Genomic DNA, 19,433 nt, shown 5'->3' with positions numbered 1-19,433 from the left:
CTGTCCCCCTCCCCATCTTGTTGGATTTTCGCAAAGGGTTCGGTTCTGCGAAATACATGTCAATATACATTAAACTTATTTACTTATCCACTACAGTATTTAATATATTTACTGTAGTTATGTAATGAGTCTCATTGCATGAAGTATTATATAAATTAAAATGCGTATATTCGCGACTTCCCTTATGTCTCTGTCTCTCCCCCTCTACCCCCACTCCTTCCTTGGAAAAATCCAGCGGGTGTTTCTTGTGCAAGGGTTATATGAGCACTGTTACAGTTTCGGGATTGCAACAACCTCTTCAGAAAACACATTCACTTTTATCTGATAATGGTGAGTGAAGATATTACAATGCGGAAACTGTAATAAATGTCAACTGTAGAGCTTAGTTCGAAGTTTTATTTTATCCGAACATGAATTCATATAACGTTTTAAAATATGAATCTACTGCACTATATAAATGCTATAAACGATACCAAAAATAGGTATATAGCCCAAAGCATTATTCATTGTTTTCACTGGACACTGGACTCAAAAGAAAAGCATGGGCGTCTCTGGCGGGGAGATGAGGGGGACGCATCCCCCCAATATTTTGGAGTACAAAATATTCGATATTCTAATTTAATTTATTTACTAACGACAGAATATGATATAAATAATACAGTAATAATTATATTTATTTAGAATATAATATTCAGGCTGTGAAACGGTTATAACAGAGTTCTTGATATGTCTCAGGGGGTCTATGAAAGTAAGCAGAAAGGTAACAAATGGAATCGAAGATAAACAAGTTGGACTAGGTACTACAATTTAAATCACTTTCTTTGACGTCACCCCCAAATTTTATATGCCAGAGACGCCAGTGAAGAAAAGTATATTTCGATTGAGTATGTTAATAGAGACAATATACAGCTACAACTGCAAATGAAATTAATTTTTAAATATTTTAACACTTACCCCTTGTCGCCTCCGGATGTCCCTCTCTGATTCGGTCCTCTTCACCCAGATATCCTCTGTGCTGTCGTAATCCAATGTTGATGTGGAAGAAGCCTGAGATTTCATCTCGATCAAAGACATGTCAATAAATCTCTTATCAAGATGTGGTGACATAAAAGGCACTGGGGATCGATCCCGGAACATCACCCCAGAATCCGATTTGGCAGAGGGAGAAGACGGTGGCACAAGTTTATCAGCACATCCTACAAGGGAATCCCCCGAAGAACCCCCACTTTCGTTGTGTTTAGTTGGCGTTGCCCTGGAAACTATGGTCGAAACAGTGGTATTATTGTTATTGTTGATGATGGTGGGAATGGCATGAGTGGTGGTGACTGGCTGAAGAGAGGGGAGCGTAGTTTGTTTCCCGCCATTATCTTCTTCTTCCTCTTCCTCTTCTTCTTCCACTTCGCGGCACTCAGACAATCGTCGTCTCTCTAAGAAGTCAGGAAGGATTGCGCCATGATGTCGCATGTAATCCAAGAAATTCTGCTCCTGTTCCGTTATCTCGTCGTAATCAAACCAGTCATCTACTTCTTCCTCCTCCAAGCGGCAGATATCCACCAATTCTTCCAGTTCTGAAAGGGATCCGATGGTTGAGACCGTCATTGTTCGAAATCTGTTGCTGTTTGCCTCCAGATCTCCTTCTGATTCACTACTCGCTAAGCCACTACTATTACTATGATTGTCTGCTTGCTGGAATGTGTTGCTAATTGTACTAGTTTCAAGAGTTTCCTTTGGTGTTTCTTCTTGCAAAACATTCAACATTTGTACTTCGGAAGAACTGTCACCGACCTGTTGACAATCATCAAACGGATGTTTCTCATTATTTAACGGATATTTATTTATTTGCGCTAAGCAATCTGATTCTGAACTATGCATGGAATGCATTTCTGTACGTTGGCATTCAATGTTTGAGTCAAGTTGCAGATCTGTGGGCAATTTTGCCTCACTGTGGGGTAGTTCTTCATTTAGATCCATGATCCCTTTAAAACAGATCTCTTTAAAAAAAAAATCTTTTCCAAGTCACTCAAAAAATTATCGATGGTCAATTTTTCACTCCAAATATCAACAATGGAATATTATTACATTATGTGAGATTCGCATTAAAATGCTTGTTGCATCCTGGGTGGAGACACACACACACACGCGAATATCATACTAAACGTGAGAATAACATACACATCGCCAAGGGATATCCTTCTTCTTCCACTGGTGCATATAAAAAAAGTTGATTCAACAATACGAAGAGAAACAACAGCGGTATTAACCCAACAATGTGGCTTTCATTCGTGTGATCACATATTGCTTATAAAAATCACCAGGAAAAAAAAACTTAACTAGCACCTTGATATTTTTCTTTTTTTAAATATTGACACTTGTAACGAAACACTGCCTAGAATTGCTTTTTATTTTTCTCGTTTTGTCACTAGTTGGAGCTAACACACAAGAGAAAACATGTAAACACTTTCTCTATAACATTATTTAATGCGAATAAATCATAGTTTATCGTGCTATAATTTAGTAGCTCTGTAAAGAGAAACACTTGTTTGCACTTTTTTTTTATTATATTAAATCACCATCATGAAATCACGATGTAAACAATATTTCAGATATTGATATGCGTATTATTAAATAACGCAGAGACAATACTATTCTGAAGAACTGCCACGTTAAAGAACACAACACACATGTGAGTTCTTCAGAGACGCATTATAAAAAAAAAAAAAGGAAGAAAAAAGTATCAGCGTAGCACATTTTGTATTCTCATACGAATAATGAACTTTAAAAAACAAACACACACACAGACGCAATCGAAAACCAAAATACACGCACTTCCTGTGTATTTTTTTCTGTCACCAGGTCGAAGACTTTTTTTTTTTTTTTTTTTTTTTAACCAAGGAACTATAAGGATTTGAAATAAAATGCACGGCGTTGACAACTACCTGTGATCATATAGAAACACACGCATTCAACATACACGTTAGTTAGGTGCAATCACATTTACACGTGAAAAAAAAAATCATCTGTATCCGACAAAGAAGACCTTGCGCGCGCACTTGCACTCACAACATTTCAACTGAGAGCTTTCAGAGAGACACAAAGTACACGTAATACACAGACATTCAATAGGCGGATACGTAACATTTAACACATGCTTGGTTCGCTTGCGCACGCGGAGTTAGTTTGACCAGAGTCAAGGTGCCATCAAGATCACCTGAGCATAGTATAACGAAAGGTGTTTTTTCACTTTCGCACAGAGATGACAAGTTATCATCATCTACCTATCGAACACGAGATGGCATTACTCAGCAAGCAAGCGAAAATAACAAAATAGTTTGACATTTATTACATTATTAATTCGGAAATAATGTATATTATTCAAGTACTGCCCGTTGCGAATAGAATGTAATGAGTGTGCGTATCTGACCGTAATTTTTTTGTTATGATACGATTTCCCTCGGTAAAACTACACTCTACCTTACGCAAGCAGAAAAACTTACGCATTTAACCACTAGATGGCAACACAAGAATACTTTTGAGAGGCTTGTTGCTAAGCCCCGCCATTCAACTCTTTCTCTTTTTCCTGTACATATCGTTTTCTTCCACTATTTAGTGTTGCTATCTCATCATTTTCAGAATGCACTATGCTAATACTATTCTTTGCAATTTATTGGTGTTTCCATCTTCCCACTATAGTAGTACCCTTTCCCTCAGAAAAAAGTCGCTATATCTTAATTGATACCCTATGTCATAGTCATAATTAGAGAGAGAGGCAGGGGGTGCTAAACCCTCTTAACACCATTGGTCTGGAAAAATTGTTTATTGGAGGATGACAAAAAGGTGTTTTGCAGTTTATCGCAGTTTACGCAAAGTAATTTTGTGTTACGTTTGCATTTTGTATATACTAACTCTACTTCGCTCCCCCTCTCCGCCTTTTTTTGTTTCCTGTCTACGGCTTTGAAAGTTGACGAACGCTGCTACACTGTATTATTAGGGAAATATGAACTTCTAAATTGTGCTTTTCAAATCCAGATATGAATCCTAAAATAGGCGAAGAAGAGATTGCTATTAAGTTGTCAAACGTTGTGGAATGGGAAATTGGAACGGAGAATTCAACAGAATGTCCCTAAAAATGAGAAAGGAATATTGTTATAACAAGAATTTATGAAAGGAACATATAATTCTCAGAAGTAAAGGGACATGCCCACTCACCATAACAAAATATTCTATTTTCGCGCTTTGTTTTGCCCTTTTATTAGCATACATAGGGAGGTTTCCGAATTTTAACTATCTCCTTTGGAACTTGGAAGCTTGAATCCGCCCCCCCCCCCTAGAAGGCGTTTTGCGGACGCCACTGTTTCCACTCATACTTCTGTTGAGAAAATATACAGTAGATTATCTGTGGAAAGAAATCTAAAGTTATTCTGCACAGCAAGCAGCAAAAATACATACTAACAATGGCAGCAATAACGTTCTCCCAGATCACGCAGTGCTGGAGGTGGCTCAAATTGTAGTGCCCGCTGGGTCCCCTAACTTATTAAAGTTAATTAGCACAGGGCTGATGCTTTTAATTCTGCGAGGAAATCAACGAACCAATTGCACTACCACTGCGTCCCAATTAATCTCTCAATAGAGAAGCGAATTTGAATACGGTTTTCTTTCACGTAGAGAAAATAGTTCTTCAGAACCAAATCTAAAAATGTATTTATTCTAAGTTTTGCATCCCACAATTCTCCCTGGTGATGAGAAATTAATAATAACATATATGATGAAAGGATACATTCATGCTCAAAGCGAGATTCGAACTCTTGACAGACAGAAAGGTCTTGCGATCTCCAGCCCAATATGACAAGCCATTGATTTTGTATTCGTTATTCAAAAACTTGAGAACAAAATGCATAATGATAATTTAGTAAATAGAAAAAAACTATTAAGGGATAAAAATAAAATAATATAAAATAATAAATAAATAAATAATATGTAAAGTATTGTAGTTAAGGTCTTTTATTATCTATTTGCCAAATTAAATTAAGAGCTTTCTTTACTAGATAGTAATGATATGGTCCAATATTATGCGCTGAGTTTATGTTAAATAATATTTATGTTCGGATTAAGCAAATAAGATTCCCATAATTAGCATTTAGAATTTGAAAATATTGAACTCGGCACATTTGACGCAGCGAGAATCCAAATTCGTCGTTCTTAAGACTGTAATGTTCAACAGCTCAGAGAATGAGAAGATCCATGAAATGGATTGATGTTTCATGAGTGAAAGCAAAGGAATCTCTTCAAATAGCCTTGAGTATAGACAACCGCGCAAGACACGGTTGAATGATGGGTTGCGTATCTACTCAGGATATTTTCATACTTGGTTCACATCAAACCGAATGTCGTTCATAGAAATTTTCTTCATTAAATCTATGATTGTTTATTACGATGAAACAAGTGAAACTTATAATAATGGTACGTCCATTCGATAACTTTCGAAAGGAAGCGAATTTTTTAATTCTGTTTTTGCAATTAACGATTATTTCGGTCGAGGTCGTTAACAAAATCAATCAATTAACTTCTTAACGTGTAACAGTGACTTTAACGGAGCTACCCATAATCCAAGTTACAGTTAGCGTGATACTTTCCTTTATCAATATCGAAACCGGAAGTGATAGTAGATTTTTATCACTTCCGGTTTTAGTAGAGAAATAAGAGTGGAGATGGAGTATATTATTGAGACACTTAGTTGATTGCAGGAAACCGCTTTTCGCTATCTATTACCGTTTTTTGCTCCATAATGATTAACAATTAAGATTGAAAATCGTTGATTTCTAAAACTTCCGAACCTCCAACTTAGATATCACCTCGACCAATAAACTCGATTCCCATCACCGTCTCCTTTAGCCTAACCGGCATAACTGTGGGAGGTAAAACTAAAGATTTCATTTCATTGCATTTCTAATTTTTTACCCTCTAGATCCTGGACAAAATTTATGATGATCCATCAAGTAGTTCTTCTTGAGATTTTTTTTTGTCTCTCGGACAGACAGAGAGTAAATATGTAAAGGTGGTTTTGGTATATTAAATTCTTTAAAAGTCATTTATCATTTTAATTTATATAGGAGAAAGGCAATTTTCCTTACAAGTGACAATGATAAATACAGCATATTTAGGCTCTAATATAAAACATAAATCAATGAAATGTGATTAAAATGCAGTGTAATCTTTGTACATTGAATGTGAATTTACTTTTCTTGGAACAAGAAATATGTTATGCGTCGATCATTATCGTGACTGACGGTATTGAAATATATGAAATGAAATCTTTGAGTTTGACGTCCCACGATTATGCCCTTTAGGATAACAGAGACGATGATTAAAGCAAGTGAATGATTATGAAAGGATTGGTGGAATGAGAATGTGGAAGGAAACGGGAGTACCCCGAGGAAACCCAAGGACACGATGCTGTCCGCCACAAACTTACTTTTCCACTGAGCGGTAAGTGGTCTTCCTGAAGGTAACAAAAAAAGAGGAGGAAGAGATGCACTCTACAAATAAAATTGGAGACTGCTCAGTGGAAAAATTTCGTACACACACACTAAACACTCAATGGTGGACAAACACCGTGCTTGTGGGTTTTTTCAGGGTTCTCTCGTTTCTTCCCACTTTCTTCATTCCAACCATTTCATTCATTTCTCATAATCACCGTCTCCTTTTTCCTAACCGGCATAACCGTGGGACGTAAAATTGAAAGATTTCATTTCATTTCATTTCACACACACTCAACAAGGAGACAAACTCACATATATTATTCTATGCTCATCATTAGCTGAATATTCCGTCCCAAATTTGATGCAATTTTAGTGAATATTTTCCTTTTCCAACTTGGGTTACTCGCAAGAGGATATTCGTAAGTGGAAGTACTCATGTAAGTTAAAAGTTTGAATTCTTGAGTTTTAAATCCTTATACAACACAGAAGTACAAAGAGCATGATTCATAGAGCAATATACGTATTTTAGTTAAGTGTGTACCCTGAATAAAAAAGTTTAAAAATAGGTATTATTTTTTTCTAGGCTAGGGTGACCAGACGTACTGGTTTTCGCAGTACAGTACTGTTTTTCAAAGAGCTGTGCTGTTCTGCGTTTTGCAAAGACACTTAGAAAATCGAGAAATGTCCTTCTTTTTTTAAAATGTCCTGCGAAGTGTCCTGATTTAACTTATTTGCAATACTTTAATGTTTCATTCTTTATTTACATTTCTGATCACAGGCACTCTTTTTCTGAATGATAAACCTCTGTGATTTCAATTAAGTAACTGTATGGTCTATGGAACCCCGATATTCAATGCCGCATTCACAAAAGTTCTCAATTGATTTCTGTCCTTAGTCAACTAGATCCAGTTTCTACATTGTATCCCTGTTTCTGCAAGATCCATCTTAATATTGTCCTCCCATCTGTGTCTAGGTATTCCTAATGCTCATTTTCCGATTGAATTCCCAGTTAAAACTAAAAGTGTTCCTACTTTTTTTCATTCCGATTACATGACCTGCCTACCTTTTTTTTTTTTTTTTTTTTTTTTTTTAAGATTTGATGACCCTAACAATGTTTGGTGAACGGTACAAATTATGCACGTTCCGTTCCTCTTGAGACCGATAATTCTATGATATTCCATGAAATTGTTTTAAGTTCTTTCATCAATCTTATGTGTGCCATTCATGAAAGTATTTGGAATTGTGTTGAATTCCTTCAATATCTTTCGTTGGATCTTTTTCTTTTTAACAAAAAATGAATGATAAACTTAAGGTTAATCTTTGAATCAAATAAGGACATACGTACGGCCGACGCAGTAGGCAATCATATACTATTATAATCTGTACTACTTTTCGCTTGTCAGAATCTGGTCAACCTATTCTAGGTGGAGATACATGTAGATAATTTAGGGGATGCAACGTGGATCATGGAAATCTCGGGTTCGATCCCAGCCCCGCCAAGTGAACTTTGTGGTGGACAAACACCGTGTGCGTGGGTTTTCTCGGGGTTCTCCCGTTTCCTCCCACTTTTTTCATTCCACCATTTCATTCATTACTCATCATCACCGTCTCCTTTAGCCTAACCGGCATAACCGTGGGACGTTAAACTCAAAGATTTCATTTCATTTCATTTTTGGATCATGGAAAGGACAGGTCTCCTAATTATACTACTGCAACCTTATTAATACTAATGGAAAGTTTTGGATTCAAACCTCAAACCTTCTATCATAGATTCAAAACTTTCCACTAGAACTTACAAACAGAAATAAATAAATAAATAAATAAATAAACATTTACTTATGCAAAACAAATGCGCATCATTTATCCATTTCTTAGTTTAGTTAGAAGCATAGCGGAGAATATACTTCTTTATATGAATATGACGAACCTTGAAGTGTGGATGCATTTGTTTTGTAGACTTGTTGCTATTGTGGTTACGTAGATATAAAAGAGGTAATGGGGCAGTGGGAGGACAAACGTGGGTGTCTTTCTGCTTTAACTCAAAGTCAGGGTTGCCGAAAGGGGAGCAGTAGATGTTAGTTCATCTCACGGTGATTTTTAGTTGCTATTATATAAGAAAGTGAAGAAATCACTAGCGTGTCTGGCATGTATTTCTTTTTTTTTGGGGGGGGGGGACATCAATGAAATTGACTTAAATAGTACTACCTAGCCCAACCTGTTTATTATCTGCGATTTTATTTGTTACTTTTCTGCTTATATTGACGACTCCCTAAGGTATAAGTTATCAAGAATATCGTTTAACAGCCTGAATATTATGAAAATGAAATTAAATCTTTGAGTTTTACATCCCACGGTTATGCCGGTTAGGCTAAAGGAGACGGTGATGATGAGAAATGAATGAAATGGTGGAATGAAGAAAGTGGGAGGAAACGGGAGAACCCCGAGAAAACCCACAAGCACAAGTGTTTGTCCACCACAAAGTCCACACGGCGCGAGCTGGGATCGAACCAGGGACCCCAAGCAGCGGAAGTGAACGCTCTGCCACTGAGCCCCCAGCCTGAATATTATATTCCAAATAAATATAATAATTATTATTTATATGTTATTCTGTCGTTATTAAATAAATTAAATTAGAATAAAATATTGAATATTTTGTATTTCAAAATATTTGGGAGGACGCGTCCCCCTTGTCTTCCCCCACCAGAAACGCCCGTGGAAGAAATGAAAGTTGTAATTTGAGAAGGAAAAGTGAAACACCAAAAGATCATCAAGTTACATTTATATATATGTAACTTACACACACACACACACACACACATATATATATATATATATATATATATATATATATATATAACAACTCGAAATGATGGACTCGATTTCAGAAATTTATTGTGTGAAAATCTAATAAGCGTATGTTTTGTGAGACGTTTGCAAAGAAGAATAAACTGTACAAGTGTACTTGAAACATATCAGAAGTGTTCTATGTAAGCACCTCGCGTAACACGGTACACATAAAGCCGATAATCTATCTCCTGCTGAACCTTTTGTATCATATTGCGATCAATATCAGCAATTTATTTCATGACTCTTCGGTTAGAAAGTGGAAACACTCTCTGAAAACTAAATTTTGAAAGTAAACCTTTCGAAGCGCATGTCTCACAATAACATAACGAGGTTGATTAGATTTCACAGAATAAATTTTTGAAATCCTGTCCATCATTTTGACTTGCCCTGTTAACATTCAAAAATACGAGAAGTCATGCTAAAAGCAAAAAGAAAAAAATTACATCATTTAAAAAATAATTTTAAAAATATATACAAATAACAAAAACTACGTTTGAAAACGACAAACATGTTGGCATTTCAGCTAAACGAATAAAACGCAAGCTCTGGCGCGATGTTGCCAAGTGATAAAGGGGTGTGGCTATGGCTAAGCAGACAAACTACAGCGCGATCAGGTGGTAGGGGATAGACATGGACGTGTACAAAATAAACGTGGCAATACCGCTGGCCTCTCATTTGCTAACAGCATTTAAAGGGAACTTGGAGCGCCGCCTTCAAATGCCAAGATGTTTGTCATGCCGTTTAGTTCCTAGTAGGTGCCGTAGTAGGTGCCCCTTACATGTTAATCCATCCAGTCAACGAAGAAGGCCCGAAAGCGCTGATTAGCGAAATATAAACCGTGTAGTTTTGGAGTTTGGTATTTTTGTGGAGGAGAATGCCCTAAACGAATGCCATGTGTGTCCACTTAACTTTCAGGAAGAACCTCATGGACTATACAACAACAATATACAAAAGCAATACACAACTTCGTACATAAACACACTAACGTGCGAGGTGTCGTCGTGGTATGGGGCACTTTCATACGTCGTATTCCACATCTTGTTTAGTTTTCCCAGTGATGGCAATCCGTGGAAAAATCTCATTTTGTGGGATTTTTTGGCATTAATTTCTCTAAAGGGATAAAAAAGGATTTTCGTCGTAGTTGGCAGCAAATATGGGACTTTTCATTTGTATACTTCATCAAGTGCAATAAAATTCACTATGGGCTGAGATTAGAATAATGAGTCTTCAAAATTAGTTTTGTCAAATTTTCTACTGAAAAATGCATATTATTGCAGAAATGAAATGAAATCTTTGAGTTTTACGTCCTACGTTTATGCCGGTTAGGTTTAAGGAGAAGGCAATAAACGAAATAATATGAATGAAATAATGGAATGAAGAACGTGGGTGGAAACTGGAGAATCTCGAGGAAACCCAAGCACATGGCCTTTTTTCACTACAAAGTCCACTTGGTATGAGCTGCGATCGAACCAGGGACCCTATGCACCAGAGGTGAACGCTCTACTACTGAGCCACCGAGGCCCCATATTATTGCAAAAAGTAACTTGTGATTTGAAAGAGAAAAAAAACCCTGCAAGAAACTTAAAATATGCTCTCGTGTTTGTTCGTTATTTAAATATAAAGAATATAATAAACGGACAAAGTAAAATGCGAAATGAGGAACAACCAACCTGAAGAATGTTCCACACAAGGGAATAATGAAGTTCTTGTAGTATCTTTACGTTCATTAAAATATGATGGCACAGAGAAATTATGTAAATTCTAAATCCTGAGAACAAAATAAACTTGTTTTCGTCAGCATTTTCAACTATCTCTTTCAATTAAGAGAAATGGTTATTAATGAACTAACTAACTAACTCTATGGCCTATGGAACCCGCAGGTTCAGTGCCGCGTTCACAAAAGCTCTCCACTGACTTCTATCCTTAGCTAATTGCATCCAGTTTCTACTTTGTATTCCTATCTCTGCGAGATCCATCTTAATATTATCCACCCATCTGCGCCTAGGTCTTCCTAATGGTCGTTTTTCTATGGGTCTTCCAGTCAAGACTTTGAAAGCGTTTCTACTTTCTTCCATTCTAGCTACATGACCTGCCCACCTAAGCCTCCTAGACTTGACGACCCTAACAATGTTGGGTAAACCGTATAAACTATGTAGTTCCTTGTTATGAAGTTTCCGCCATTCCCCATTCTCGTTCCTCTTGGGTCCGAATATTCTTCTCAGGATCCTGTTCTCAAATACTTTATTAATGAACTACTTGATAAATGTAGATCGAAATTTACGGATAGTTCACTCATTTATTGAAGAAAATCAGTGACATATAATAGTTTATTTTTCATTTAACTTTGTTTATTATTATTATTTTAATTTTGTAATTAGTGTAACGTAGAAAATTCAAGAGCAAAGTGGGAATTTCTGCCTCTCAAGATGGGATTTTATAATGTTTCAGGTTAGCATCACTAATGTTCTCCTAACGCTCGGAGTAATGAAAAGCTTGATGATGTATACTTCAGTACCAATTTCATTTTAATTGATGAACGTATACTTCAATATAGGTTTCATTTTAATTGATGAAGGTATATACTTCAATATAAGTTTCATTTTAATTGATGAACGTATATTTCAGTATCAATTTCATTTTAATTGATGAGGGTATATACTTCAGTATCCGTTTTATTTTAATTGACGAGGTTATACTTCTGGATCAGTTTCATTTTAATTAATGAAGGTATACTTTACCCTCATTATTAGTATCGGTTTCATTTTAATTGGTGAGGTTATACTTCAGTATCAGTTTCATTTTAATTCATGAGGATATATATACTTCAGTATCAATTTCATTTTAATTGATGATGGCATACTTCAATATCAGTTTCATTTTAATTTATGAGGGTATATTTCAGTATCAGTTTCATTTTAATTGATGATAATACATACTTTAGTATCAGTTTAATTTTAATTTATGAGGATATATACTTCAATATCAGTTTTATTTTAATTGATGAGGATATACACCTCAGTATCAGTTTAATTTTAATTGATGAGAAGGTATACTTCAGTATCAGTTTCATTTTAATTGGTGAGCGTATATTTCAGTATCAGTTTCTTTTTATTGATGAGGGTATATACTTCAGTACTAGTTTCATTTTAATTGATGATGGTATATACTTTAGTATCAGTTTAATGTTAATTGATGAGGATATATACTTCAATATCAGTTTCATTTTAATTGATGAGGATATACACCTCAGTATCAGTTTAATTTTAATTACTGAGAAGGTATACTTCAGTATCAGTTTCATTTTAATTGGTGAGCGTATATTTCAGTATCAGTTTCTTTTTATTGATGAGGGTATATACTTCAGTACTAGTTTCATTTTAATTGATGATGGTATATACTTTAGTATCAGTCTAATTTTAATTGATGGCGTGATTATCATACAACATCAATTTTAGGTTTACAAAAAAAAAAAAAAAAAAAATCTCAATTTTTTCGATAAAATTCTACATCAGAATTTAAACAACCCATATTATTTGTATTGGGTCGATGAGATTTATCGTTTAGCACATGTCTCAATTTTTACCCGTTAAACGGTAAAAGCATTGTAGAAAATATAATTTTAAAAAAATGTTTGTGAAGATTTCTTGATCTAGAAGGGATGAAGGCCAGTGATTGCGTCATCTTGTACGTAATTTCAGTTGGTATTTGTTTGGAGATTGCATAGGTAGTATTTATTTTGCGTAATACATACACATAGATAAATAAAATCGGATACCTTAAAATGCCAACGACCTTTCTGCCTAGCAAACACGAGATTGGTATGGAGAGAAAAAAATACAGTTAGTCGCTGTATATTATAGACACACAGAGAAGACCATAAAGCTTTTAGTATAGGAACAATGTTTTATGGGACAAACCAATGTGTTGTACAAATCGAAGTTCAATATAATCTACAGTAACCACTTGGTTTGCTGAAGAGTCGTAGAAAGCTATAAAACTTCCCCTCTCTCAGGACAGGGATAATCAGTGGCGTCGGTTTCTATATAATTTGGAGGTCATTCAAATATGTGTGTTTCTTTGTTAGATATCTAAGCAAAGATCTAAAGAAATATATTTAAATTTGGGGGGGGGGGCATGCCCCTCGTTTCCCCAAGCTTAGGATCCCTTGAAGTTAAGAGAAAATGCGTAAAAATTAGGATTATTTTTTTCGTAAAGTTGATAGCAAAAATAGTGCTTTTATGTACACAGAGTGTTTCTGAAGTGTTTATCCATTTTCAAAGTGTTTTATAACTTGAGAACAGCTAAACGTATTTGAATGAAATGCCTAGTTTGAAAGAAGGATTGGATTTTATTGAGCTTAGAATCCCGTTCAGTAGCGAGGCTATGTGGGATGTAGAACTATAGCTTAACGTGTTATCCAAACCACATCAGCTTCCGCCAGGAATCGAACCCGGATCTGCCACCTTAAATGCCTTTGGAAGAATGTATGTTCAAGTTTCGTTTGGATTGGCAGGGTATGACACCATTGTGCAGAAGTGACGCACACTATTGGCATCTACAGCCAATCATCAATTACGTCTGTGTTCAAGGCATGGGAAGAGTTTGGGGTTGCCAACTATGGAAAATAGAAAAACCGTCGCCCCCTCAATGTTCCCTAAGATATAGGTCTAAGTGTGAAGTATCTCTGTTCGGACCCCCCTCCCCCCAATGAGAAGGAAAAAAACTATCGTGAACAAAAGTGCATTAGCACCTGTATTCTGCATATCCTTAGTACATTCACTAATAAGCTTAATAGATACAATGTGCTATAAATTACACGGAGAAAATGCATAATCCAGTCGGCATGTAAATGCTGTTTTTACCAGGTTACGCGCGTCACCACATTAAGTAATGTTGTTTCATCAGTAGTACGATCTACACCACCGTCTAGCAAAAATTTTGTATTGTGGGACCACCATTTCAAATCTACAATTAACGCCATACCCATTCCGACGGTGGTAACTTAGGTATATAATGTTGTTACTACCTTCCTACGAGTGTCCCCTCTAGGTTCTTTCTAAATTTGTGACTCCCTACCTTACGAGAGTAATCGTTTTTAACACGAAATCAATCATGTGAATAAAATTATCCAATCACAGCGAGTCTAGTTCGACGCCGAACTTCAGACTTGGCATGGTGTTCCCACCTACTGTACTTTTATACATAAAATTACATTACTTAAGAAGCGCACCCTTTTCTCAGTGTAGGAATGGCCAAAATTTTTCGGAATTGGCCATCCCTACTATAAATAAGAAATTGAAATCGGCATTGATCATTTTATTGTATTTATCACCACCTTTTTAAAATTATTGAAAAAAAAATTAATCTTTACGTGACAATTTTGAATGTGGAAAATGAAATTTATTCTTTAAACTTATACTTCAACTACAGGAAATTGCTTTAAGAACAGGGTGCGAAATCCCGGGGGGGGGGGACGGGAGGGATTTCCCCCCACCAAAAATATACACTTGCTTTTCCCCCTCACCAAAATCTGTAAGGGGGACACCTTAATAGGAAAATATAAGTAGGTCTATAAAGAAAATTTTCAGACAAACAATAATTTTAAATGCATGCTGTTTTAAAAATCGTAGTTTATTTGTAAAAGGATCAGGTGTTTAACTTTTTCGGTTGTTCGGTTGTTGACGAAATGAAGACCTTTATTCTCTAGCGTACCAGTTGCATGCAAAATTGGTAAAATTTCTCAAAACAGTTGACGAATCTACAAACAGGTTTGCGGATAAGCACTTGCTTTTATATGTAACATATCTGGACGAAGAAAATAAACCTTGTTGTGGTTTTTATAAATTAGTGCCTGTAGAAAATGCCGATGCAAAATCCCTTAAAGAGAAAATTAATCATGCATTTTCCGAAGATGGCATAGATATTTTTAATCTTAAAGAAAAACTGGTTGGATTTAGTTCGGACGGGGATGCAGTGTTTACTGGGAGAAACGAAGGTGTTGCTGCTCAAATTAGAAGAAATGTCAACACTTGCCTAATTAACGTACACTGCATGGCACATCGAATTGATCTTGTTTCTGAAAGAGTTTTTGGTGTTGTGAATGATGTTCACAACTTTGCATGGTTGTTAGGCGAACTTTACCAGGTGTTCACTAAGTCATCTACAGCTGCAACACTTAAAAGTATCGCGACAGTCACAGATGCCGCAGGACAAAAATTGAACGATTACAGTGGTTCGGATTTCACCTTAAACTGTAAGTCCACATTTCATAGCCTCGCTGCTGAAAAGGGTCATTAAACTTAAATCAGCAAATCAATCGTATTATAGTGTTTGTGCTTTTATTTTCTAAAGTTTAACGTCCTATGAATATTCACCACGGCTAAGGAAGACGGTCATGATGAGATGAATTACAATGGTTGATTAGGATAGTGGAAGGAAGCGAGAGGACCCCGAGAAACCCCCCACACAATTGTTTGTATACCACAAGCAGTATTTGGCGCGAGCTAGGATCCAGCCGATGATTCCACGCACCTGAGGTGAGCGCTCTACCACTGAGGCAACACGGCTTTTTGTTGTCTATCAAGTATTTGTATTGAAATCATTATTTATAATAATAAATTCTTGCTAATAATACAATATAGATACATAGTATTATTTAGACTTACAAAGGTGACCGTATATCTGAACGACCAAACTGAAACACTACGTACGTAGCGAAGAAACGAGAATTTCATAAATAATAATAAAAACTATACTCTGACTCTACAGCTCATGAGGATCTATGGCTTGCCAGGTGGAGCGCTTCAAGTTAGTAGTTCTAATGCTTGGTTAGGACATCGGTTCTCAGAGACTATTATTTCTGACTTATATATCTCTACTGCTATTTTCGCGAATGTAATCTTCAATATAATGGTAAACACAAGGGTACTGTGCTCCCACTAGAGTCTAACCCTGGACTATACGCACCGAAGTGTATATTAAATGCAGTAGATAAGTTACCAATTTTGGTTAAATGAATAAATAACATTAAAGTATTTTAAATAACAATTACAACTAGTTTGAACATTTATTATTATTATTATTATTATTATTATTATTATTATTATTATTATTATTATTATTATTATTAATAATAATAATAATAATAATAATAATCCATTAATATTTCAATTTTTTGGAGGCTCCACGAAGCATTAGTGTGGATCGCTAAACTTCTTCCCCCCCACCACCATTTTCAAATGATTTCGCACCCTGTTTAAGAAGTCCTTTTTTACTCTCAATAAATGTGTAAAATTCCTTAGAAGTAAATTTTAAATTTCCCGTGATACAGTCTCTGTCATCTCTTTAAAATTATGTAAACAGATGAACAAAATATATTAATCGTTGATAGATGGTGAAAGGTGACAGTTTTGGATTTACAGAATGAAAGTTACTTTTTAAGTCTATATCTCAAACTAGATACAAGTTTGAAAAAACCTGTCATAAATGGGCTGGTAAGAAGTTTGCACCTGTCACCAGCTTTAATAAAAATAACAGCAATATTTCCGGCCAGGCCGGTGAAAAACCGGCCAGTTGGCAACCCTAGGAGAGTTTGACTATCGACTTGATGTATGGCGTATGGTCGGAGGAACATTTATTATGAACATTTATGAAAACTTGATGTAAACTAGAATTACTTTGCATTTAATAACAAATTTGTATTATTTTAAAACCCAATAGGCCTATAGCACTTTGAAATCGGATTATATATAGGAGTTTTTATATATAAAGGAGATATTACTTATTATATGTAAGAACTTTAACACTCCAAGTTTCGAACTGTAGCGACTCATTCAAATGCGATTAGCCACTTACAAAATATAGTTAGTGATTCCAACGAGACGAGACTACATCATCGTAAATTTCGTAGAAGTCTCCTCTCGTCTCGTTTTGTACATTTATGTACAAAATTTGTACCTTGATTTTTAAAATTAATTTAATTTAAAACAGAGATTCTCAACCTTTTCCACTAGAGGTTCTCAACCACCAAAGCATATTAATACCACTATAAGTCGTACGTAAAACCAACAGAGGTTCGCGCACTCCCAGTGGTACCCGTATCATAAGTTGAGAAACTCATGTAAAAATTATCAGAATCCTCCTGCGCCACGAGAGGCCCACAAAGGGTGTGATATAACATTTAACCCTTAGATGATGGCTATTTTCTTTGTGATTTCGTTGAACTTTTACTTAAGCGACAGAAACTCCCAATGTAACTGCACCACGAAGACAAACGATACTTCATTTTATTTGTAATTAAAAATTGTAATTTGTAATTTGTAGTTGAAATGTTCATCTTCGCAAGGGAAGAAAAGGTTCACAGAAGATATTGAACTTCTTAATAATTGAACCACTAACGGCCGTGTGCACCAACGAAGTTCAACTGTTGAACGAGGATCACAGCCAAGTTCAGTGAAAATGTCTGTTGCACCAACAACGTTCAAGGATAAGTCTCGATCAAATGGTGGATGAACTTGGTTTTAGCTTGAACGGCCGAATTTGGGGGTTTAAACTTCGTTGATCCAAGTCAGTCTGTTTACGTTCAATAATGCCTTAGTATTTTTCCACTAATGAAATTACAATTCTCGTGATCGGAGAAAGTTTCTGCTCGTGGTTTCATTATTTTTTCCTAGATACAATGTATCTCAATAAAATGAAATAAATGTTCTGAAGTTTTAGGAATACAGTACTAATTTTAGGAATACAGTACTTTTTTTACTTTCCAGGTAAAGTCTGTTAACTAGCAAAAAGAAATAGGATATGTAGCTAGAAAACCTGCAAGTCTGTGATGTGCGTTTTTACTTTATTTATTTATACTATTTTATTTATTTATTTATTTATTTGACAAAATCAGCTCAGCATTTTCGACAATGTATTTTCCAAACAATTTTCCAGTAAAGGAGGGCATACAAGTTATGTCTATAAATACAGTATTTTCTTGTCAAAATTCCAAGCAAACAGCGTAAAACTTATCCAGTTATTCCTCGTAAAACTCACTGTCCAGTTATTCATACAGTGTTATCAACCAATTGCGTACAGTTGTATAAGACATACAGAAACTTAGCTACTATAGTGAAAGCCACACGTCTCAAAACCACGCACCAAACTTCGCAAACTACTCATTACAAGAAGTGGTCAATGTTCCGTTAAGGGGGTCCAGTGTCTTTGATACCACTTCTTTCTATTGATTTTCGTTTGATTACATAATATTACGTTATATTAGGTTAACTTAGCTTAGCTTAACTTAACTTTAATGGGTCCAGTGTAGTTTTGGACCCCCTAAACGGAACATGGACCCAAGTTATTTTTGAACCTATTACAGTTTACGCCAAGGTAAAGCTGCTGGGCTATATTCGAGGTGCGTACGTAGTGAGCAGGTAAATTTGCGATGGGAGGTATACGTGTAAGCAAATTAAGGGTTCGCTTTAGCAGACAGTTCTGCCAAATAGAAAATTTATAGGTAAAACACGACGTGAAATATTTTTCATGAAGGAATGAAAGTGTGAATATAAGTAATTACCATCTATCACAGCATATTGATGTTAATTATTAGTGATAAAGAAGTTTTTGCATGTGTAAGTGTGCTCTTCCACTGTCCTCGTTTATGTGTATACCCCGTCGCTGATGCGCCTGCTCCCTATGGACGCAACCGCTCGGGCCTCCCTAGTGCGCTCCTAGTCTAACTCGGTTAGATAGCATTCGTGCTTTTTAGTGACCACCTAGCATAACTTGGTTTGTGTTTTATACACTAGTTTTTATGCTATACGCCCACACTTTATTTATACGTTACTGAGCCGTCCTAGTCAATTCCCAAGTAATAATGGAGCTCTTCATTTAGTGCATGCTCTGCTAAAGGAAAGCTCTAATCTAACCTGAAAATGTAAAAAAGTGTCAAAATTTCGTAGAACCGTCTGCTCAAGTGATGAACAAATTAGAACAAAAATTACGTACCAATCTGTAGTAGGTGATCACTCAAACTAGTTTTGCATTATAATTGCATAATTATGAACACTACATTTTAACGCTATTTGTATAATCACAGATTACTTACATGTGTAACGAGTGTATTTT

At 35.7% G+C, this 19,433-nt stretch overlaps 1 protein-coding gene across 2 annotated transcripts in view; it reads right to left on the bottom strand.

Moving 5' to 3' along the window:
• The window catches only part of SNF4Agamma (SNF4/AMP-activated protein kinase gamma subunit), a 924,355-nt gene that overhangs the window by 782,652 nt on the left and 122,270 nt on the right, over window positions 1–19,433 (bottom strand). Inside the window, exon 1 of one of the 2 annotated variants that reach the window (XM_081736797.1) lies at window positions 955–2,247. The exons of the other annotated variant lie outside the window; for it this stretch is intronic. Within the exon in view, the coding sequence (XP_081592923.1) occupies window positions 955–1,971 (1,017 nt within the window). The 5' untranslated portion in view covers window positions 1,972–2,247. Of the gene's footprint in view, window positions 1–954; window positions 2,248–19,433 lie in introns of those variants that run through there. 2 annotated transcript variants of the gene reach the window in all.

The sequence above is a fragment of the Thermobia domestica genome, chromosome 13, assembly GCF_964235325.1.
Source record: "Thermobia domestica chromosome 13, izTheDome1.hap1.1, whole genome shotgun sequence".
NCBI lineage: Eukaryota > Metazoa > Arthropoda > Insecta > Zygentoma > Lepismatidae > Thermobia > Thermobia domestica.
This window is presented reverse-complemented; position numbering and strand designations above follow the sequence as displayed.